The following is a 21,664-nucleotide window of genomic DNA, read 5'->3' on the forward strand; positions in this document are numbered from 1 at the left end:
GGTGAGGCATGCAGCTCTCTGTTGGCTCAAGTTAGAGGTCCGTAGATGATTTGTTCAGACACGTGAGCCGAGTGTTACACCTGTAATACAAGAGCTAGGACATCAAAGCACGGACAGGCGTCTCCATTTCAGCCTTTGTCACAACAGTCCTTAGTTTAGTGTATGAGTGCATTTTGTATGAGCAAAATGCACTTTGCCAAATCAGTGAAAAACATGCCGTGTAATACTTTGCTGTGCTTTTATATTGATTATATATAGTTTTGCTTTGAAACTGTTAAAAGGTTAGAATGAGCTTGATAAGCAGTTTGAACACTGCCACAGTTTGTAATTAGGTTGATTTGATCTGCTCAAACCTGCAGCCAGCCACACAAAGTTTGGAGAACTTCATGCCTCTTCTCCATGAGGCATGTCCGGGCAAAGGCCTGGAGCACCCAAACCGCAACCACAGACTCCTCCTGTAAGGTCCTCAGCAGTAACGACAGTAAATGATGAATAATGTAGTACTGTTTAATAATATGAAGAAAAGATGTCTACAATGTTGTGCTCTGTGCTTTTTTGTTTATCTCCACACACAGCTGCCAAGTCCTGCCTCAAACCACATCAACATCTGGAATCTCTGATAAAGCCCACTTACCACAAAATGTAACCAAATGGCCTAATATGTACCTTTATGTTCTGATCCTTGAATGTCTGTAAGTAATAAGTAGTGAAAGGGAAAGTTGAAATGGTAATCCCCTTTTAATAACAAACAGATAATAAACAGCAAGACAGTTAGTGGCAACAAAAGGCATCATGTTATTGGTCTGCCGGTGGCTTATAATGACATCATGTTTGCTTTTCCATGCGCATCCATTTGTTTCCCTTTGCTCCCATCAGGCAAACTAGTTTGTGGTGTAGGAGTGTAGGAGGAGCAGGTCCTGGGTTTGTGTTACCCGGCTCTCAGGATGCTGATCACATCTCCTCCTTAAATAAACTCACAGAACATTTGGTTATTATGGATCATGTTTGTTCATTTTGCGTTTCTCCTTCTTTAATGGCACTTGGCTCATTTGTAATGTAGATATGATGCTGAGTCCTTAAGATGGGAGACAGAATGTTCCTGTCTAACTAGCTCAACTTTCATATAGGGGTGTTCTGTGATGAGTAAATCATATGTGCACTTTCTTTTGATCCTCAGGCAGTGGAAAACACATTCAATTTGAACAACCAAGGGCCTTTGTGTCACTATTTAAATAATCCCAGTCTCTATGCCCCAGAGGGAATAATAACACTGCACTGCAACAGCCTGGAATCATAAACCCCTAACAAAAGCTCATAAAGAAACAAATGATTACACCATTGTAGGTGCTTCAATCAAGATTTCTTTCTTGATTACGATTATCAATGGAACAGTGATTTGTGTTTTGCCGAAACAAAGGAAACTACTGTGTGTGGAAACTAGAGAAGAAATAGGATTATCACCATTTTTTTCTAGTGATTTGCCAATCCAAGTGTTCAGTGGGCGCAGGAGGAAATGAATCAAGCCTTGTGTGTGTTCATTAAATCTGCAATTTTACCGAGAAAAGCACTACAGGCTATTCATTTGAAGTGATTAGTGGGTTGTGCGATGCTCATTTTGTCACCAAAGTAGTGGATGCAAGTTTATAAATGTGTCAGATGTGTTTGTTTGTTCTTATCTGAGGCTATGTACGCAAAAAGTTAAGAGAAACATTCCAACATAAGAGAATATACAGTGTCAATAGAAACGACAGACTGTTTATTGGGAAGAAAGTGGAACAGTGGTGTTGACTTTCTTTTAAATGTAGAGTAAAATCATATGTGACTGTGACATGAATGTTACTTATATCTTTATGTATACATATATATATACAGGGAACAGAAGCTCAACAGAATTCCAGTTAATTTTTGAGTTCCAGCTGATGAGTGGGAGGTGTGGGAGAAGGGCCCAACCTCTGGCTGCCTTCAGAATCAAAACTCCGTCAATTTACACAATAAAAGGTATGTTTACATCAGAAGACGGGTAATCTGACCTTCAAAATAAAACCGCAAAGCAAGCGCGGCGCTACTTATTCCCTTCAGAATTATAAACAGTCTTGTAAAATAAATAGATAGATAGATAGATAGATAGATAGATAGATAGATAGATAGATAGATAGATGGATGGATAGATAGATAGATAGATAGATAGATAGATAGATAGATAGATAGATAGATAGATAGATAGATAGATAGATGGAATATACCGTTGCGCTGTGCAAAAATTGAGAAATGTTAATGGGAAGCTAAAGTTTCGACGCCAGATTCCACAGTTTGAGAACCACCTGTGTAGAATATGGCAAATTCCCAATGAATTATCTTATTTATACAATGTTAAAAACACAGACTTGACTACGAATAAAGGATTTGAATGTTATTGCCGGGGGGAAACCTCTGCCTGCACCGTTCATTTCAATAGTAACATCAGTCAAATCAAAACATTGCCGATCAAGGTTTTAATCTGAAAGACTTAACCGGAAATGAGAAGTAAATATCCAGCTGTTTTGATGCTGATCGCCTCTCAGTCAGTAAGTGAAAGCTGAGGGGGGGTTTGGGAACGCGCTGCCATCCGCATAACGTTCAGTGTGTGACCCTCCACACTGTGCCCGCATCTCCACATCTCCGGGGTGGCCCACATATCCCACAGCGCCAGACGGAGGGAAGCCTGAGCGGATGAGAGCAGAGCGCCCCGGCATCTGAGGGAACAACAGAGGACGCGGGTCCTCAGGGTTTTATTTATGGAATGAGCGCAGGTAAGGAGCTGGATTTAAGGGGATTGGACTTGTTTATCGTAATCAGCCTATAGGTGATCGATATAGCGGTAACACGTGGCGTTCTGCAGTAAATGAACCCAGCAGCATTGGAGCTTTTTCCCGTTCTTCTTCTGCTTCTTCCCGGTCAAGTGCCAAGTGCCGTTATGTCCTTTGCTATATGGAAAATCCCAGCGTAAAGTAACTCAAACGGGGCCGTCAATGTCGCTGCTTCTGCTGATGTTTTGGACCATAGCGTGTCATTACGTAACACCGTGTCAGCTCCAGCTTCAGCTTTAAGTCTGATCGATCCGTCCTGCAACAAGTTCAGGGGATCAATGTTGCCTTTAAGGCTTCCCGAAGCTTTCACGCCTTCCAAAGAGAGGAAGGAAAACAGTTTGAAAGCCGGGATGAGAAATCTAACAACGATCTGCCGAAATCCCATAGAACTGAGAAATAGCGTTTTAAAGCTTTATTGATTTGCACTCTGTCGACCCGCCGTCCATTATCTTTGATGTACTTAACCCCGGGAATCCTCAAAGAGTCAAGGAATGAGTTTGAACTCCGAAATGTGCTGCTGTTGGACTTTACAGATGTCGGTCACTCCCTTCTTATAGCAAAGAGGGAAGCAGAGGAGGGAGCATGAGGTCAGCAAATGAGCTCCAGATGGAATGAATATCAAAAATCATACACGCAAAATAGCCTGGTATGTAATTATATGTTTTGCTTGGGATACAGCTGGAATATCTGAGCTATATGTGCTTTATTCATCACAGTGTACCAAGGAGAAGCTGCTCAGAATGAGAAATCAAGTTCTACATAATTAATAAGCCCATTATAGACATTTAACACCGCACAGACTGTGAGGTATAAGATTACTAAGCACATAATTACTGACTGAAACATCTTTAGTAATCAGTGCATCTAAGACAGTCTCACTGTATTACTGAATGGTCGACAGAGGAAAGGAGGAGACGTTGATGTTTCTGCTTCTGCATAAGTGTTGTTGCCTCTCAGTGGGCTTCAGTGTGTGGGCGGCTTCACCAAGGTGCACATGAGTGGGCCTTCCCTGTGTGCAGTGAATCAGCCTCCTATTACTGCTGGATGTGCTCTGCAAATTAAAGTTGCTTTTATTGGCGGAACGCATAAAAGGAACATCTTCTTTTTTTCTATCTCTGACGACCTTTGGTGTCGCTGTCTCATGTAACCCGGCTGTTGGCGAACAAAGCTGCAGATCAATTCAGCATCCCTCAGAAATGAAAATGAAATTCCAAAAGAGGAAGACGAGCTGTCACACCAGCATATTTATCTCGTGAATTTCCTGTTTCCTGTCCCAGGAAAGGCCTTAACTTCCGACTGAGGAGTGCTTGATCCATGCTGCAGAGCCCAACCTCCACACACACACACACACACACATGCACCTAACCAAAGCTTTCTTCAATCTTGGCAGCAAATGGAATTCTTTTCATATTACTCAGCTCATTTTAGGTGAAGCTTACAAGTTTAGTGCTGATGAATGAAAAACAACTCAACTTGCAGACTTTTTGCAGACAAAAATCGCACAGTCAAAACCAATAATGTCCCCTTGACTCAGAGAGTGTTTACATGCTGGTTGGACGGAGCAGTAGTTCCGCTGCAGAGAGGAGTCAGAGAGCATTCCTCCCTTTTTGCGGCTAATGAACAAATCTCTTTGAAGGGAATTGTGAAGGCCCATTGTAAAACACCATTGTCTGCCTGCTCGCTGTCACGGAAACGCTCTCACACTGGCAGCTGACAGAATCACTAAAGCTGCAGCCGACAAATGCTTCGTCAGAGCGCGAGAGAAGAAGAGGGGGAGAAGAGAAGAAGAGCGTCACTTCACCTTGAATTTACCAAGTCAATAAGAATCTAATTTGTCGGATTTTTCACAGGTAATTACTTCTGTTTGCTGCGATTAACATTTTGCAAAAGAAAAAGAGGTTTAAATGGCTCTAAAAACGTGTTTAGTTTGCTGAGCTCGTCATATAAATCTCCCTCAAAGAAGAATGGAAAAAGGGGGCAGATTCCTGAGCAGGACCTTTGCGTTGTCCAGATACACACACACACTGGCAAGCTGCACACACTGTAATTCACGTCAGGGTTGCCAGAGAGTTGTGAGCCGAGCGCTGTGACTGTTAGTTCATCTGTCAGTGTCCCGTCTGTATATGTTCTCCCAGCCAAGTGTGAAGTCAACAACAGGAGATTGCAGAACCGCCACCTTGTGTACCGCCACTCTGGTTTGGGAGGAATTATTTTTAGATTTCCCCTTTTTTAGTCTGAAGCCGTATCCTGCTGGTTTTGTAAGAATGTAGGCTCTTACTCACTCTGGTTTCATAGGGACCTTTTCTGTAGGAGGCATTGGGGGTGGAAGAGGTCGTCAAAGAGGGAACTGTGCTCTAAGGATACGGCAGGGAAAGGGTACTTTAGTGATCAACGCCTGCATTCATGTCAGTATCAGGAATTGTGTGATGTTGTTGAACTGCAGCCTCTTCCTTGGAATAACTGCACCCTTGAACATGCTGTCAATCTCTATCCAGTTAATCCAGTTAATGCTCTCTTTGTGTGGAGCTCGGAGTCGAGTCTCGTTCCGTCAGGGTTGAGCTGGAATGTTGGCAGAGTTTGTGATGACTGGACTGCTGTCATCAATTGCTCTCATCCGCAATATGCAGAGCTATCGCTTCCTATTCAGTGTTCCCCTCTGATAAGGCTCGTTTCCTTTGCTCAGGCGCAGCAATGATCGCGCCGCATATCCGACCAAATGCTTGGATATCAGCTCCAGCAGGCACAGTCTGCAGCACCAAGCAAGCAAAATGTCATCTCTAACTAAGGCTGTTGGTAATTATCTGTAATTTTCAGCACAATCTAACACTGAGAAAACTGTGAACTCTTGTTTCTTGCACAGTCCTACCAGCTGTCATGTCAGGGAAGTCAGATGGGAAAAAGAAGTGGGAAGCAGTCAGGGGTCGCCTGGGCTCCTCGCAGGACTCGGACACCCAGCAGGAGGCCAACCTGGAGAGCGCCGACCCGGAGCTGTGCATCCGGCTGCTGCAGGTCCCCACTGTGGTCAACTACTCCGGCCTCAAGCGACGGCTGGAGGGCAGCGACCAGTCATGGATGGTGCAGTTCCTGGAGCTGAGCGGTCTGGATCTCCTGCTGGAGGCCCTGGACCGCCTCTCGGGGCGCGGCTGCTCTCGCATCGCCGACGCCCTCCTGCAGCTCACCTGCGTCAACTGCGTGCGAGCGGTCATGAACTCCTCCGCCGGGATCCACTTCATCGTAGAGAACGAGGGATACATTCGCAAGCTCTCCCAAGGTTGAGCACTACATGCACTCGGCTGCTTTCACATTTGGCAGTATAAGCACAAAAATACACACAATTAAACAGAGAGGAAGAGGGAGAGCGAGAGAGAGAGCACCATGAATCACATCGTCCCTCCACATAAGAGTATTCATCACACAGTATCTCAGATTAACAAGGATCCATTGAATTCTTGCCCAGAAATTATTTTGAGGAAAACCTTGTATTCATCATATCAAACCACTTAATGTGAGGCGAGGAAATGCTGCATAATAGCACAGGGCTCTGCGAAAAAGCAGAAGATTTGACATATGGAATGGTTTTGGCATTCCCAGACTATTGTGACTAATTGGCCTCCTATGTCGTCTTTTTAAAATGAGGTTCAGATTTTTCTTAAAATAAACAATACAAGCTGCTGGTGGGTGACAGAGTGAGTCTATGGGACTCCAGCTTGGGTTGGAAACGATGGTACTTTTTTGTCAGAATCAACCTGAGTCATAAAAACAACATAAAAATGTTTATAGAGAAGTCTGGAAATTTGTCTCTGGAAACCCCCGGAGATTCCACTTCCAAAACCACACACACACAATGATTGACGACACCACCCTGCGTCTTTTTAAGGCCAAAGTTCAAGTAGGAATAGAGAGAAACACTCGCTGTAGGTGAAACAGATGAGAAGCCTGATCCCTGTCCCCGTAGTGATGTGATCTGTGATGTTCCACAGCTTTGGACACCTCCAACACCATGGTGAAGATGCAGGTGTTTGACCTGCTTGCAGCCCTCACCATGTTCTCCCCAGATGGCCATCGCCTGGCACTGGACGCCCTCGACCACTATAAGGCAAGTAGAAGCTCCTGAAGGTCATTTAGGTTAAAGATCAGAGGTGTTATGGGTTAGACATCTTACCGTCCTGAAGGGTTGTGTCTTTAACACCGCCCTCTAGTGGTGAGCTGCATGCACAATCATAACAATCACCACTTCCCTGTTGATTACCCACAATGACCTTGACTTTTTTAATTCCTCTCCCACTCAGGGTGTGAAGACGCAGCAGTATCGCTTCAGCGTGATCATGAACGAGCTGCAGGCCACAGACAACGTGCCCTACATGGTCACGCTGCTGAGCGCCATCAACGCCCTCATCCTCGGGACCGATGACCTGAGACAGAGGGACAAGATGAGGAAGGAGTTTATCGGTGCGGCTCTTTAATGGGGAAGCGAGGTCACGCGGTGTGGTTAATTGTCAGTACAGCGCATTCTGTGCTGAAACTCTGCGGGAATGAAGAGGGGGAAGCAGGCCAGCGGCAGAAGCTCTATTACAAATATCTCTGTCACTGGGTCTGACTAAGAATAGGTCTAATGGCCTCATTCTCTCTCTGTAAAAAAGACACCTGAGAACGGAGCAAACCTCCAGTGGATAAAGTGTTGTGTATTCATACATTTTGCACTGAAAGCAAATGCATTTCTCCGTTACTAAATCATACAGTGGGATCCTTTATGTATCCTTTGAGGCCAGATGAGTCATTATCCACCCGTTTACAGCGTTCCCCTCTACTCAGGGTCACTTCAGTCTATTGAATAAGTCTATAGAATCCCATAAAGCTGGCCATTATAATAAACATTCACATTTTGTTCCATATGCTTGTCTTTGAATATGAGGCAGCAGGAGTTGGATTTGAACCTAGAACCTCTGTTGAGTCATCAAGCTGCCTGATCTAAAAGGAAACATAAACATGTCTAAGTCTGTCTGAATTTGTCAAAGTGCCGCCCACCTGTGGCCAATCAGTCATTTCCGTGTTCCCAGGGGGCGTGGCCTATCAATCATTGGATTGGCGCCTCCTCTGCTGTGTGATTGTTCACCTGTGACTCCACGCCAGTGCGCACAACTAACTTATGTGAAGTTGCGAGCAGCTCAGTGGCCCAATTTCTTTAAAGATATAATTTGTTGAAAATAATGTGTTTTGTTGTGGTCTTGCAGGGCTTCAGCTGCTAGATAACCTGCCAAAGTTAAGGTGAGATGTCCCTGGATTTTGAGTCCATCTCTACGTTTCAAAAGCTTCTGATTGAACTCAAGTAGCAGAGATCAGATCAATAAGTGTCAATTCTGATTTGCCAGAAGTTTCTAATGATGGTGATCGCTGTGTGTGTGTGTGTGGTGTGTAGGGAGCAGGAGGATGAAGACTTGATCATTCAATGTGAAACCTTTGAAGAGGCAATGGCTGAGGATGAGGAGGAGCAACTGAGAGTGTACGGGGGCATTGATATGAGCAATCACCTGGAGGTCTTCACCACTCTGTTCAACAAGGTGAGAAGCTAATGGACTTCATTACTTCACTCTATAGAAGCTTTAGAGTGGATGCATACTGACGTGTTGCTGTGTGTGTAGGTGAGCAGCTCTCCAGCCTCCCTCCAGCTGCTCTCCATACTGCAGACGCTGTCGATGTTGGAGCCCGAGCGGTCAGATATCTGGCTGGCTCTGGAGGCTGTCACTAACAGAGCCATCCTGCTGGCCCAGGACTGTGAGTCGCCACTGCAACCTCAATATGTTTGGACGTTTTCTTAAAGATGCAAATGGCTGCATAATGGCCTCCTTGATGACTTATGTGACAGGGACATGTTGGTTTCAATGCCGACGCTTGTTTGGGTTTGTGTTCCAGCTCAGTTGGACTCCTCTGAGAACATTACGCAGCGGCTGATGTTCACCAAAGGCAAAAGCTGCACTGAACATCAGGAAGTGGACGGGCAGCCTGTCAAACGAGCGGACAAAGCTGTGCAGACTGACCCGACTGAGGACGATGGGAAAGCTGCCAAAAGCTCCACCTGCTCCCAGATACCAGTGTGTGCTCCTCCACCCCCTCCGCCCCTCCCACCCCCAGGTGTGATGGGCTCCCTGCTCCACAGCCCCCCGCCACCGCCCCCGCCACCTCCTCCTCTCCCTCCACCACTTCCTGGCTGGGTTGGAGGACCCCCACCACCTCCTCCACTGCCAGGAATTCCTCCTCCACCTCCTCCTCCACCGCTCCCCTGTGGCCCCGGCATGCCTCCGCCGCCACCCCCGCCGCCCTTTATGTTCGGCGGACAGCCCCCACCCCCTCCTCCTCTACCTGGCATGCCTCCTCCGCCTCCTCCTCCCCCAGGCATGATCATGTCGAGGAGCACCGTGTCCCTGGGGTGCAGCGCGCCAGCTAAGGCATACCGATGCCCCACGCTCAGGATGAAAAAGCTCAACTGGCAGAAGCTCCGAACTGTTACCGGTGAGTGTGTGTGTGTGTGATCCATTTCAATGACGACTCAAATTAATCCTTTTACCGTAGAGAGAGGAGGAGAAACTTGTACTCATAAATATAGAAGGAGGCAAAACAAATTAAACATGCAGCACTTTTGCAAATGCAGCAGATAGCAGCCAAGAAGAGAACGTCGATGTGAACTTCACACCTTGTAAAAATAAATGAGACAAACGTGGAGGTGCTAACAAACAGAAAGGAACTTCTTCTCTGTTGCAAATGAGATTCAGCCGTGATGTGATTTGGTTTTCGATGACACGTTGGAGTCGCACGAGTTGATGACAGGCGACTTTTCTTCCCGTCCTCACACACGCAGATGGTCACTCCATGTGGGCTTCAGTCCAGAAAGACCCTCCTCCTCGGGAGCCGGACTACAGCAGTATCGAGCAGCTGTTCTGTCTCCCGGTGACCGAACACAAAGACAAGGGGGCAGCTGCTCCTGTCAAGAAGGAGGCTAAAGAGGTGCGCTTGGTCGACACTCCACAGGGCTCTTCGGAGCTTGCAGCACTCCACGAAACAAACACGCCTCGCTCACAGCAGCAACAACTAATCTACACGCCCACTCTATCTCTTCCTCCCTGTTTCCTGTAGATTACATTCATTGATCCAAAGAAAAACTTGAATTTGAACATCTTCCTGAGGCAGTTCAAATGGTGAGATGTTCAGCAGCTGTTTTGATGCTTACATTCATGTTTTGGTTTCATCTCCCAGCTTACCGCCTTTCCTCTTTTCTCTCCGCAGCTCAAACCAGGACTTTGTCACCATGATCCAGAATGGGGACCGGACCAAGTTTGACGTGGAGGTGCTGAAGCAGCTTCAGAAGCTCCTTCCAGAGAAGCATGAGGTTGGCAGCGCTCTGGCGTTTCTGCATCCTAATTTTAGATGAAGGTTGTTTTGCTGAATAAATCTTGAGTCGCCGTCTTGTTCCCTTTTCTTTAATTAAGATTGAAAATTTGAAGTCATTCCAAGGCGAGAAAGACAAGTTGGCAAACGTGGACCGCTTCTACATCTCCCTCCTCTCTGTGTCGTGGTAAACATTCTGCTGCTGGAGTGATTTGAACACTTACACACACACACTCTGCTCCTTACCAACTTTGCTCCCTCACTTGTCTCCACAGTTATCAGCTGAGGATCGAGTGCATGCTGTTGTGCGAGGAGACGTCCTGCGTGTTGGACATGCTCAAACCTAAGGCCAAGCTGGTGGAGGAGGCCTGCCATTGTGAGTAAACCGCCATTTTCACCATTCAGGGCCTGTTTGTTCCTCCTTCCGTTCCCTGTATAACGTCTAACCCAAGCCTACGCCTCCCTCAGCCCTCAGGGTGAGCACCCACATGCCCAGCTTCTGCCGGCTCATCCTCGACGTCGGGAACTTTCTCAACTACGTGAGAAGCTTTGCCGTCTTGTCTTTATTCCACCTAAGCTTGACATTTAAGACGAGGTTTGAATTTTTAATGGCCCGTCTCCTTGCAGGGAAGTCACACAGGGAACGCAGAGGGGTTCAAGATCAGCTCCCTGCTCAAGCTCACGGAGACCAAGGCCAACAAGAGCCGCATTACCCTGCTCCATCACATCCTGGAGGTACGCAAGCTGGCTCACAGCTGCCCTAACGCTCTCTTTCTACAGTAACAAACCATTTTAATTACCCGCCGTGTGACTTGTTTTGCAAAGGAGGCAGAAGTGAAGCACCCAGAGCTGTTGGCACTGCCAGACGAGATAGAAATCTGCGAGAAAGCAGCGGGGTACGGAAACCTGTCTCACATCTACACTCACCCTGTTTTAATTAGTCCTCAGCGGATCTGTAATGATCAGAAGGCGCGTGTCAAAAGGTTTCCCGCTTTTTCCTCAGAGTGAACCTGGACTCTGTTCAGTCGGAGGCCAGCGGCCTGCTGAAGCGGCTGAACGAGGCGGGCAAGAAGGTCTCCAACTCTGTAGACGAGCTGAAGGAACAGTATGCAAAGGTTATCGAGGTGTGTAGTTCTCTACGTTGACACAAGAAACGTTCTTCAGTTTTGAAGCTGCGCCCAAATCTTGGTCTTTGCACTTTTTTTTTTCCTGCTCTAGGAAAGTTTGGAGGCGTTTGAATCTTTAAAGGAGAGGTTTTCTGAGATCGATGAGAAGAGGGCTGAGCTGGCTGTTTACTTGTGTGAAGATGCCAGTCAGCTGTCACTTGAGGAGCTCTTCCAAACCATCAAGACATTCCGTGGACTTTTCATCAAGTCGTTGAAGGTCAGAGGAAACTTCAGTGATCTAGTACGGTCTGATAAGAGCCACTAATGGCTATCTTGTCTAAGTTCTAAACATGATCTCTGAAATGGCTCATCCGTCATAGCACAGCTGGTTATCTTTGTGGACCTCAATGTATCTGTCAAAAATTGATAAGTACATTTATTTCTGTCTTAATGTTACCGTGAGAACTTCCAGTGTACATTTTGTACTTGGCAGTGAGCGAGTTCCTTTCTTTCCCGATAAAAGGAAAACAAAACCAGAAAAGAACAGGCAGCCAAGGCCGAGAAGAGAAAGAAGCAGCTGGCAGAGGAAGAGTCCAAGAGACAGAAGGGGGAGAACGGAAAAATAAGTGAGTGGTGACCGTCTCCTGTTCACAGAGACGCTCTGTGCTCCAAATTCCAAACATGTGACTTGAGTAAGAGCACACAGGATTGTATGAAGCTCTTCTTTCTTCTCCACCAGTCAAGAAAGGCGTCATGCCACCGGACGACGGCTGCATCATCGACCACCTCCTGGCGGATATCAGGAAAGGGTTCAGCCTGAGGAAGACCAGGCCAAGGTGCGATTCGGAAAGCCTCCCCTCTAATGAAATTCATAGGGATACCTGCCCGCCTGGTAAGGACCAGATTGTGGCCTTGATCTCGCAGTTCCTTCCCCCGCTGCCGAGCCATTTCACTGTGAGCCACAGCACATCCTGCCTGCTTTTGATTGTGCCATTGTATGTGCTTTAACACTGCCCCCATCTCGCTATGCCTTGTCAAGCAATCTGCCTTAGCTGTTTCCATGGAGACTCTTTACAAAGTTACGCATCTTTGCTACTTTTCTTTTAAATAACAGCACCATTTCAAAGATAATTGTCCTCATTTGTATGCTGTCCACATCGGCGTTAATACCACTCTGATTTGTCCCCGTCAGGATCAGATGCGACGTGTGTAGAAGAAAAAGCAGAATCTTCACCTCCAGACGCAGCCTCCTCTGCCGGAGCCAAAGCGGCTCTGACAGGGGGTCACCGGCCGATGGCAGACGAAGTGGATGGAAACATCAGAACACCCGGAGAGACTCCAACAATTCCGCAGAGTTCTCGCCAAGAGGGACCCGCCGTCCATCGCAGGACAGCCCCAGGAGAACCGCCCTCCACAACGGAGTCTACCGTCTCTGTGACGTCGCCACGCAGTCCCCTGGAAGCGACGCAAGAGAGAACTAAGGAGGACGAGGACCATCGACCGTTTCAAAGTTCAAGCAGCTACACGTCAGATCCATCTGACAGCGGTATAGTCAGGAACAATCCGAGCACATCCTCCTTCTCCGACTCTGACCTGCTGGAGGCCGACCTGGTGGGCTCTCCCAGCGTGGTAAGTGAGAAACCGACGCCTGAGGAAACCGAAGGTGTGAATGTTCAGCTGAACGAAACCCATATACCTGATGTAGAGATTATTGTGAAAGACAGCAGCGAGACCAAGACGGCGGGAGTTGAGAAAACTAAGACTTCTGATGATGTAAGCTGTGTGAAAGAGGGCGTGGCCCCAGAGAAGAGAGAGAAGCGGGAGAGCGACGCCACAAGAACGCCGGGCCCAGACGGGTCCGCCAGCAATAAACACTCGGATCGCAGAAGCGCCGAGAAAACGATAGTCGAGGGAATCCGGGGCGAGGGACCGGAACCGGAAGGCCTGCAGCCGTCGGGTTCTGAAGCTCCGCCCACATCCGATTCTTCACCCCCACTTAAGCCCGAACCACAGAAACAGCAGCAGGGCCTCTTTAGACGAGGCAAGAAGAAGAGTCAAGGTAATTTCTCCATTAACTCCAATAAAGATTTTGTTTGCAATTTTAGTCTCTTGAAGCGTCTTAAAGGGAAATCTTTATTTATTTTTGTTTTATTGCATTTCATGTGCTATATTTTCTGTATGGGCTATGTTAGCATATGCTGACCAGTATTTCTGTTGCGCAGTTACATACGTTTTTATTAAAGGACACAATATTTGGATGCACACTTGATGATTTTTTGTGGCACAGATCTGTGGCCCGTCTGTTTCAATGCTCTGTTCTCCCGTTTTGACTCTCTGACACACAAGGTAACAGTGGGAAAGGACACACTAAACATAAAAAAGGCTGTGTGTTGCAGTGAGGTAGGTCGACCGGCGGGGATGACAGACTGATGTGAGCAGCAGCTTCATCCCACTGAACTCAAATCGCCGCCGCAGCTTTGTTGTTCCAAATAACGCATAACACACCATCTGTCGGTCTAACTGGAATCTGGATCTCATCTTGTCTGTGTCGTCCAGCTGCTTAACACTCGCTCTCTCTCTCTTGCTAAGCGGATGGTTGCACGCCCCAAAATCTTAACCTTAATTGCCCTGTGGTAAATCTAACATCCGTCAAAACCTGAGGGAGAAACAAATCCTAAAATAAAAGGGATTGTGAAGAATTCGAATTGCTTTTCTTAAACCGATGTAACTAATCTGACCTTTAGGGCTTTTCTGTGGTCACACAGTCTTGCAGCTTGTCAGCGTCATCGTGAAATCGTGGACTGAGTTATGTCATAAAAGCTGTGTCAGTTTTCTGTCTTTTCCATATTTTCATGTCCATGCCCGACTGGGACAGCACAAACAGCCGTCTGTGTGCTTCCTGTGATCTGTCCTTTACTCTCTCAAGGTTTATGTGCATTAAAATGGTTTCACTACTAAACTTCTATAAATGAAATGTCCCAGTTTGCTAATTACAGTGGTGACAAATTGTAAATAAGTTGATTTAACTTCTGATTGTTTGAATTCCACTTTTGCACAATTTTGCTCAACTTTTTTGTACACAAACTGATTCTATGAATTCATTGTAGCTTTTGTTTTCTCAGGTGACACCAGGAAAAGGAAAGCCAGAGGGAAAAGGAAATGTTAACGGAGTTGTTCCTTGGTGGATTTGTGAACTGGATGGACTTGCAGTAAATGCTGTTTTGAGTGTAAATGACCTGGATATTGACTGTTTGAAGAGAATGCAACAGGTGTTTCCTTTTGCATGTTATCTTGAAACCAAGAAGAAGAACACGTATGATACTGGGATACTCATAGCCATGATGAAAACATGTCACTTTATGTACAAGAATATTGCTAAATGTGTTTTTGATTCCGAACTATCAGCAACAAAAAAAGCTTTATATGTTATTTTGTATTGTTGTAATATGCGGTGAATGTGTTTTCCTATCGCTCTATTTATCTTTCAGGACCTGATGCAGTGTTTGGTGCGAACTTAATGAATTTCACTCACAGAGCAAAAAAAAATAACTTGGATCTTTGTCAAAGCTTCTCTACTCTCTTATATGCTATAATGTGATATAAATATACACTTTTAATGTTAAATATATTTTAATAAAAGTAAAATCACAACTCCCGTGTCTGTGTTGAATCAAAGTTAATACATAAGTGTACTTAATAAGTGACTGAAGTGGTTTAATAAGTGAGCGGTGGAGGATCTTGCGCGCGCAGAGGCGACGCGACGCGCTCGGTTCCTGCCGCGTCCAGCCTGTGACATCATAGCCCACCGTGGGGGGCGGGGGGGGGACAGATATGGTATTGGCAGCCCCGGCGACGGTGTAGTCTGTCTGAGAGACGGGACAGCCCGAGAGCCAAACAGTCAGTCAGCCAGCCAAACAGCCATCAACATGTCGCTCACCTGGTCGGCGAAGGATCACAAAAACACCAACCCGCCCCCCGCCGCCACGGGAATCAAGCGGCCGCGGAACGACAACGGGAACAAAGTGACCGTGGTGCTCGGCGCGCAGTGGGGAGATGAGGGCAAAGGGAAGGTGGTGGACCTGCTGGCGACCGAAGCCGACATGGTTTGCAGATGTCAGGTGGGTGTGTGTGGATCCAGGGGTGTGTGCGTGTGCGTGTGTGCATTTAGATTAGAGTCATTTTTGCGTGAATAAACTCGACTGGGAGAGAATATGTGGCATGTTTGTTGCTTCTGCTGGTGCGCAACAGGTGCCGAGTTGGAGTGGAAACACTTGGACTTCACCATTCGCCTCGCTTGAAGCTGCTTTGGATTGATTCGTTTTGTGCAATCAAGAAATGTAGGAATGTGATCGTGCACTTTAAACCAAAACGAATCCTTATTATTGCTCATATTTAATCTGCATTACTAAACATTTGGCTTTATAGAAGAATCTGCAACTTGCACGCTCATAATCACTTTCACTCAATCTCTACTTCTGCTGCTCTGATTCATTTATCCAACACCAGCATTGCATGAGAAACACATGCAAACCTCCGAGGCGTTGACTTGTTTGAATAAACAGAAGCACCCAGACCAGTTTCTGTCCACTCACGGAAAATACATAACATGTTGGCGAGATATCAAAGGTCAACGCCAGCAGCAGTTGCCATGTTGTACTCTTCCCCCTGACAGGACGAGCACCCTGTGATCCCACCCAACGGGCCAGAGAGAGGTCACATTCTCAGGGTGGCTTGATATGTGAGAAGGCCAGGTCTTAGCGAAAGGGAACAGTCTGGAGGATCCGCCAGCAGCAGCCAAGTCTGTTAAAATAGGCGTCTGGAAAAGCCTAGTGAATCTGAAGGGAAGGCGGCTTGTCGTCTATTAACACGTACAGAAATAAGATTAAACACGCTCCGGTTTGCGTCTGCGGTGGTCTCTAGTGTTTACTGTATGTCCTCCCATCTGTGCCATCAAGTGTTTGATCACGTGGTTACGATGCGTGGTTTGTGTTTTAGGGGGGTAACAACGCCGGACACACGGTGGTCGTCGATGGCAAGGAGTATGACTTCCACCTTCTCCCCAGTGGAATCATCAACTCCAAAAGCATATCTCTGATCGGTAAGGGCTCCAATCCCAAGTAACAGCTTCGGTGTTACTTGTTTCACGCTCGGCCCTCAGATCTGACCTCGCGCTCTGATCTCCTAGGTAACGGCGTGGTTATTCACCTACCTGGCCTGTTTGAAGAGGGTGACAAAAATGACAAGAAAGGTATAACATTCTAATAAACAAACATCCTTCACTGCTGTAAAAGAGAATTATGTCTAAGTTCCTGTTTCTATTCTCTGTGCAGGTCTGAAAGGTTGGGATAAGAGGCTGATCGTGTCAGACAGAGCTCATCTCGGTATGTGTGTGTGTGTGTGGCGTGCTTAACTGAGACAGAGAGTTTACATATGCACAGGCCGCATACATGATGGTTCCTTTTGTTTGGTTCTGTCTCTCTGCAGTGTTCGACTTCCACCAGGTAGTCGATGGCCTGCAGGAAACCGAAAGACAAGCACAAGAAGGAAAGAAGTAAGGTGATGAGGACAGAGTCAGACATCCCCAAACAGGAAATATGGGCTCTGAACTAATACACAAGTTAGGATAATGCCAATGGTGCGTTCAGTTAACCTCAGTTCTGCTTGTGTTTCATCACGACAGCATTGGAACAACCAAAAAGGGAATCGGACCGGCGTACTCCAGCAAAGCCTCTCGCACCGGCCTGCGTGTGTGCGACCTCCTCGGGGACTTTAAGGACTTCTCTACCAGGTGGGGACAACTTAAGACACTGTGTCGCCCTTCACATGGATCCATGTGTGTGTGTGTGTGATGTCAATCATGACTGGTGTTAATCCTTTAAGATTCAAGAACCTGGTCCGCCAGTATCAGTCCATGTATCCGTCTTTGACTGTCGACACCGAGGACCAACTGAGAAAACTCAAGGTAGTTTCTGATTAATGGAACTCTACAGTTGTTTGTTATCGCTTCCGACGCCAAAACTCTCTCTGTCTTCCTGTTTTGCTCAGGAATATGCTGAGAGATTGCGGCCGATGGTCAGAGATGGTGTCTACTACATGTACGAGGCTCTTCATGGTCCCCCAAAGAAGATTTTGGTTGAAGGAGCCAATGCTGCTCTCCTAGACATTGACTTTGGTACGTTTATCCGTCATTAAAATGGATTTCGAAGAGTTTCATCTCATTTTATAACTCCCAGTAATCCCAGACAAGTCTAATTTGATTACCTTCTTCTCTTCAGGTACTTATCCTTTCGTGACATCCTCCAACTGCACCGTGGGCGGAGCCTGCACCGGCCTCGGCATCCCTCCCGCGAACATCGGCGACGTGTTTGGCGTAGCGAAGGCTTACACCACCCGGGTGGGAATCGGCGCCTTCCCCACGGAACAACTCAATGTAAGAGCCGCATATTTCTCCTCTACTTGCATTACAAACTGGGACGTGACAATTCTGCATTCCCTGTTGTAGGACAGAGGGACACGTGACATGAGCTCTTATGTAACTCTCTGACACTGAGCTTGATATGTACTGTATAGTGTGACCCCCCCTGCCCTCCCCATCACCACAGCGAGGCTTGTGGGAGTCGTCAGTTTATATTTATTTGCTGAGTGCAGCTGTCAAATTTTGTGCGAGACAGGCTCAAACACTCTTTACCTCTCATGCAGATCACATGTTCACAGGGTTAAATTTAGGGCCAGCGTCTGAGTTCAAAATACATTCAGTGTGGGAGCTTGGCTTGGGTTACCTGTCACAAGAACTGGCCATACAAGACATAGGTCAACATGTTTCCACTTTGCCCCCCACCTTTTGTACGTATGTATTGTGATCTGATGGGTGCAGCGTTTGTTCTGAGTCCATGTTAAATCCTACGTCAGGCAGGTGAAGCTTTGCCGTGTGCTCCCTCTGTTTGTCTCCAGGCGTCGGGAGAGCTGCTGCAGACTCGGGGTCATGAAATCGGCGTAACTACAGGAAGGAAGCGGCGTTGCGGCTGGTTGGATCTTGTCATCGTCCGATACGCTCAAATGATCAATAGCTTCACTGCGTGAGTGGATGGATCTCTTGGTGTTGAAGCAGTGTGTAGCACTTGTGTAGCAGTGAACAGTTTGTCTTTCTCTGAGGAATGTATGTGATGATGATACACACTTAAAGTGGTTTTATTATGACATGCTGCCTTTCTTACAGCATTGCTTTGACTAAACTTGACATTCTGGATGTGTTGGATGAAATCAAAGTTGGAGTTGCCTACAAACTCAACGGGAAAAGAATCCCTCATTTCCCAGGTATCCTAACAGAAGAAACTAGTTTGGGGGGAGAACTTGAATGATCAAGATGCAAAACTGACCCTAAAAATGTGTTTTGTTTGATTATAGCCAACATGGATGTTTTGCACAAAGTGGAGGTTGAGTATGAGACCTTCCCCGGTTGGAAGACCGACACATCTGCGGCCAGGAAGTGGAACGACCTTCCAGCAAAAGCACAAAACTACATCCGCTTCATTGAGAACCACATTGGAGTTCCCAGTATGTTTGGCACAATGGAGCAACCTTACATTTGTCAAAATTCTATACAATACAAACATACAAAATCATTAAATGCATATAATAATAATATACCCCTCCTTCTCTCTCTCTCCAGTCAAGTGGGTCGGTGTTGGAAAGTCCAGAGAGTGCATGATCCAGATGTTCTAAAAGGAAACCTCTTCCAACCCCTGAAGGCAGCGTGTACTGTTTGATATGATTTGACATATTTGCATCACCTATAATTATTCATATGTGTTCAGTTGATATACAGTTCATTACTCGTGTTTAAACTTAGTGAATTGTTTTGTAACAGTGCTGGTCATCAGTGTCAAATATTCCTGGTATTTAAGAAATCATCTGTGCCACAATACGATGAAAACTGCACAAATACCATTAAATAAAAGCCTTCTATCTTGGACTCATGTCAGTGTGTGTTTGTGTGTGTGTGCGTGTGTGTGTTGTGTTATATGTAATGGCAATGGATTCATTGGTATAAGTTGGAAGCACATGCCATACATTAGTTCATATTATTTCAGATTTCAGTTCAGTTGAATAGAATCTTTACAATCCAAAAATTGCGTTAGTCAGTGAACGCAACACGGCGTGAACGTTGGAACGATGAGCCAAAGTGGAATCATCTGATTGGCCCGCGCAGGTCACATGTTTGCGGATTCATCACATGATTGGCTTTTTGCCGCGTAGCTCTCAATTTTTTCCCGCAACAAACAAGTATAGAAGAGCGAAGTTAGCCAGCTGGCACACAGACGCTACAATGCCTAAACGCGCTTGTCCTTTCCGGGAAACCTTCTCATCCCAATACAAAATACACGTCGGACAGCAGGAGATGAGTCATTACGGCGTGTTTGGGAACCAATACAAGCAAGAAATCTACGGTAAGAGCGCGACAAACTGGTGTACGCCTGCTAGCTCATGTTAGCTTCGATGGCGTGCGCAGCAAAAGTTTGGAGACAAAATTAAGCTTTTGTCCATTTAGTCACATTTGGCCGGTGTGCAGTCGAGTCATGTCACAGTTTAGGCCGTGTGTCCGCCTGCGTTGGGCACAGAATTGAACTACAGGCTTGTTTAACCCTGTGTAGCACATGTGGCCTTATATCCATTTACCATCGGCTGCTTCTTCTTGCCTCCTCTCTTAGATAAGACTAAGAACCTGCTCTTTACCGGGGCCAAGGCGATGATGGGAACAATCTGGACCGGAGAAATGAAGAGCGCAGACCCGCAGCCCAATGGACGAGTGGAAACACCCACATGCAGCCAGAGTCTGCTAAAGGGACAGAGACTGATCGGGCAGGACGGCAGACTGACCCGAGGCACCGCAGAGCCTGGTGAGCCTGGACACATGTCCTGAAGAAACACAACGTTTGACTGAACACAGACGCTGATGCCATGTGGCTCAAATTATAGTCAGAATAGAATCATTGCTGCAATTTTAATTGAGTGAGCTTATTATACGCCTGCTCATGTAGAATGACTCGTTCTCGTGTAAATGTGCAGGAGTTTGCTGAGACATCAAACACATGAACTTGAGAAGCTCCTCTGGTTTGAACTTTCAACTCTACGGGCCAAAACCGAGTCCACACATGGACTTGAGGAGTAAACAAAGTCAAAGCAGACATTCTGAAACAACACTGACACCTACAGGACAGAGTGGGTAATGCACTGTCTATGTCCCGAGCCGTGTCTCTGAAGTAGATCATCTAACTACAGATGATACTGGCTGTCGATTGCTCAGTACCTCCTTCCTGCCAGTAGATGTCAGAGTTCTCATAAATGTGGTCGAGTTTCGATTTCCCCTCTTTTTAAATGCGTCTGCTGTGTGTTTTGATGTTGTATAGGTGCAGCCATGAGTCCCACAGGCTGCTGCGTCTGTCAGAAGATCCAGGGGTCCCGGACGCCGTGCTCCCAGTGTGACCGTTCAGCCTGCTCCTCCTGCACCCGACAGTGCTCCAGCTGCTCCAGCCTCTGCTGCTCCGTGTGCACCATTATAGAGTAAATACGATTCGGTTCTCTAACCAGCTCAACTCGGTTCAGAGGGGAGAGATGCATAGAAAGAGTACAGAGTTTTCAGTCTGACTGAATTGTGACAGGCTGCCTTTCACAATCGGCTCAATTCAGTGACAGTTGGGTTGCCTGGGAAACACGTCTGACTGAAGTATATTGTGTTGCCGTGAGCAGACAGATTGTGGATTTTCGGGATGAGCCTGTAATAGCTACTTGTTTTTTAGTCGGAGTAGACCGTGTTGTGATTGATTCATGATGCTGGCACAGGCTCATATCTGACAGCGTCCTCTGCCTTTATTGTGCTCGACACGCAAAGTAAACTTGTCCTTTTGAAATAAGTGATTACAAGTTCAAACCGTAAACACTTTGGCCGTGGTCGTTATTCTACAGGAAGTGACTGTGCACAGATACACATGTTGTCAGACTCTCTTCCTATTGTTCCCTTTTTGACAAATATCATGTTTCAGTGTGAGTGAAGCGTTGTTTGTGTTCACTGAAGCTTCATTTGTTTTCCTCTTCCTCCCACAGTTACAGCGGCCCGTATGATGAACTGCTCTGCTGCGGCTGCTCCACGTAAAGGAGCGACCTGACGACCGATCACTGCACCCATGAGATGAATGACTGCGCTTTATACCTGTGATATATTTTGTTTTCAATACTGTCATCCAGATGTTTACTTGTATTTACAAATTGCATTTCAAACTTATCAGAAATAAACTTTTTTATATATAAACTCCTTTTGCATTGTGTGCTGCTTAT

General features: G+C 46.5%; 3 protein-coding genes across 10 annotated transcripts; all 3 read left to right on the forward strand.

Annotated features, from left to right (window-relative positions):
* Window positions 1-2,576: 2,576 nt before the first annotated feature.
* On the forward strand, window positions 2,577-14,963 carry LOC143009675 (inverted formin-2-like). Of its 8 annotated transcripts, XM_076161737.1 has the most exons (24): window positions 2,577-2,789; window positions 3,380-3,492; window positions 5,707-6,117; window positions 6,827-6,942; window positions 7,136-7,295; window positions 8,078-8,111; window positions 8,263-8,404; window positions 8,486-8,618; window positions 8,757-9,353; window positions 9,700-9,845; window positions 9,975-10,036; window positions 10,125-10,227; window positions 10,328-10,413; window positions 10,502-10,602; window positions 10,695-10,765; window positions 10,854-10,961; window positions 11,052-11,122; window positions 11,230-11,350; window positions 11,445-11,609; window positions 11,856-11,958; window positions 12,072-12,224; window positions 12,525-13,391; window positions 13,679-13,732; window positions 14,455-14,963. In XM_076161737.1, exons 3-23 carry the CDS (start codon window positions 5,721-5,723, stop codon window positions 13,729-13,731), a joined length of 3,789 nt encoding a protein of 1,262 aa, XP_076017852.1. In that variant the 5' UTR covers window positions 2,577-2,789; window positions 3,380-3,492; window positions 5,707-5,720; the 3' UTR covers window position 13,732; window positions 14,455-14,963. The 8 variants fall into 8 exon arrangements, with proteins under 8 accessions (XP_076017852.1, XP_076017850.1, XP_076017849.1 ...); XM_076161735.1 differs by lacking the exon at window positions 3,380-3,492 and having other exon boundaries at window positions 13,679-13,763; XM_076161734.1 differs by lacking the exon at window positions 3,380-3,492.
* A 120-nt stretch (window positions 14,964-15,083) lies between these two features.
* adss1 (adenylosuccinate synthase 1) lies at window positions 15,084-19,308 on the forward strand. Its single transcript, XM_076161743.1, has 13 exons — window positions 15,084-15,450; window positions 16,328-16,430; window positions 16,518-16,580; window positions 16,663-16,713; window positions 16,817-16,883; window positions 17,013-17,120; window positions 17,213-17,294; window positions 17,378-17,504; window positions 17,608-17,762; window positions 18,284-18,408; window positions 18,549-18,646; window positions 18,737-18,886; window positions 19,002-19,308. The coding sequence occupies exons 1-13, from the start codon at window positions 15,259-15,261 to the stop codon at window positions 19,052-19,054; spliced, it is 1,374 nt and encodes a 457-aa protein (XP_076017858.1). The 5' UTR covers window positions 15,084-15,258; the 3' UTR covers window positions 19,055-19,308.
* Window positions 19,309-19,592: 284 nt separating this feature from the next.
* siva1 (SIVA1, apoptosis-inducing factor) lies at window positions 19,593-21,613 on the forward strand. The gene is made up of 4 exons (XM_076161744.1): window positions 19,593-19,779; window positions 20,041-20,229; window positions 20,740-20,893; window positions 21,434-21,613. The coding sequence occupies exons 1-4, from the start codon at window positions 19,659-19,661 to the stop codon at window positions 21,480-21,482; spliced, it is 513 nt and encodes a 170-aa protein (XP_076017859.1). The 5' UTR covers window positions 19,593-19,658; the 3' UTR covers window positions 21,483-21,613.
* Window positions 21,614-21,664: the final 51 nt, after the last annotated feature.

This window comes from Genypterus blacodes, unplaced genomic scaffold, assembly GCF_046128005.1.
Source record: "Genypterus blacodes isolate CSIRO-AG114 ecotype Tasmania unplaced genomic scaffold, CSIRO-AGI_Gbla_v1 ptg000112l_1, whole genome shotgun sequence".
Classification (NCBI taxonomy): Eukaryota; Metazoa; Chordata; class Actinopteri; order Ophidiiformes; family Ophidiidae; genus Genypterus; species Genypterus blacodes.

Excerpts from the sequence above, each read along its gene's own strand:
- LOC143009675 (XM_076161735.1), top strand. Across the intron at positions 7,296-8,077 it reads GATGAGGAAGGAGTTTATCG|GGCTTCAGCTGCTAGATAAC; the intron begins GTGCGGCTCTTT and ends GTGGTCTTGCAG. Across the intron at positions 10,037-10,124 it reads TTCCTGAGGCAGTTCAAATG|CTCAAACCAGGACTTTGTCA; the intron begins GTGAGATGTTCA and ends TTCTCTCCGCAG.
- adss1 (XM_076161743.1), top strand. The coding sequence starts at position 15,259 with ATGTCGCTCACCTGGTCGGCGAAGGATCACAAAAACACCAACCCGCCC. Across the intron at positions 16,714-16,816 it reads GTCAGACAGAGCTCATCTCG|TGTTCGACTTCCACCAGGTA; the intron begins GTATGTGTGTGT and ends GTCTCTCTGCAG. Across the intron at positions 18,647-18,736 it reads AAGAATCCCTCATTTCCCAG|CCAACATGGATGTTTTGCAC; the intron begins GTATCCTAACAG and ends GTTTGATTATAG.
- siva1 (XM_076161744.1), top strand. The coding sequence starts at position 19,659 with ATGCCTAAACGCGCTTGTCCTTTCCGGGAAACCTTCTCATCCCAATAC. Across the intron at positions 19,780-20,040 it reads ATACAAGCAAGAAATCTACG|ATAAGACTAAGAACCTGCTC; the intron begins GTAAGAGCGCGA and ends CTCCTCTCTTAG. Across the intron at positions 20,894-21,433 it reads TCCGTGTGCACCATTATAGA|TTACAGCGGCCCGTATGATG; the intron begins GTAAATACGATT and ends TTCCTCCCACAG.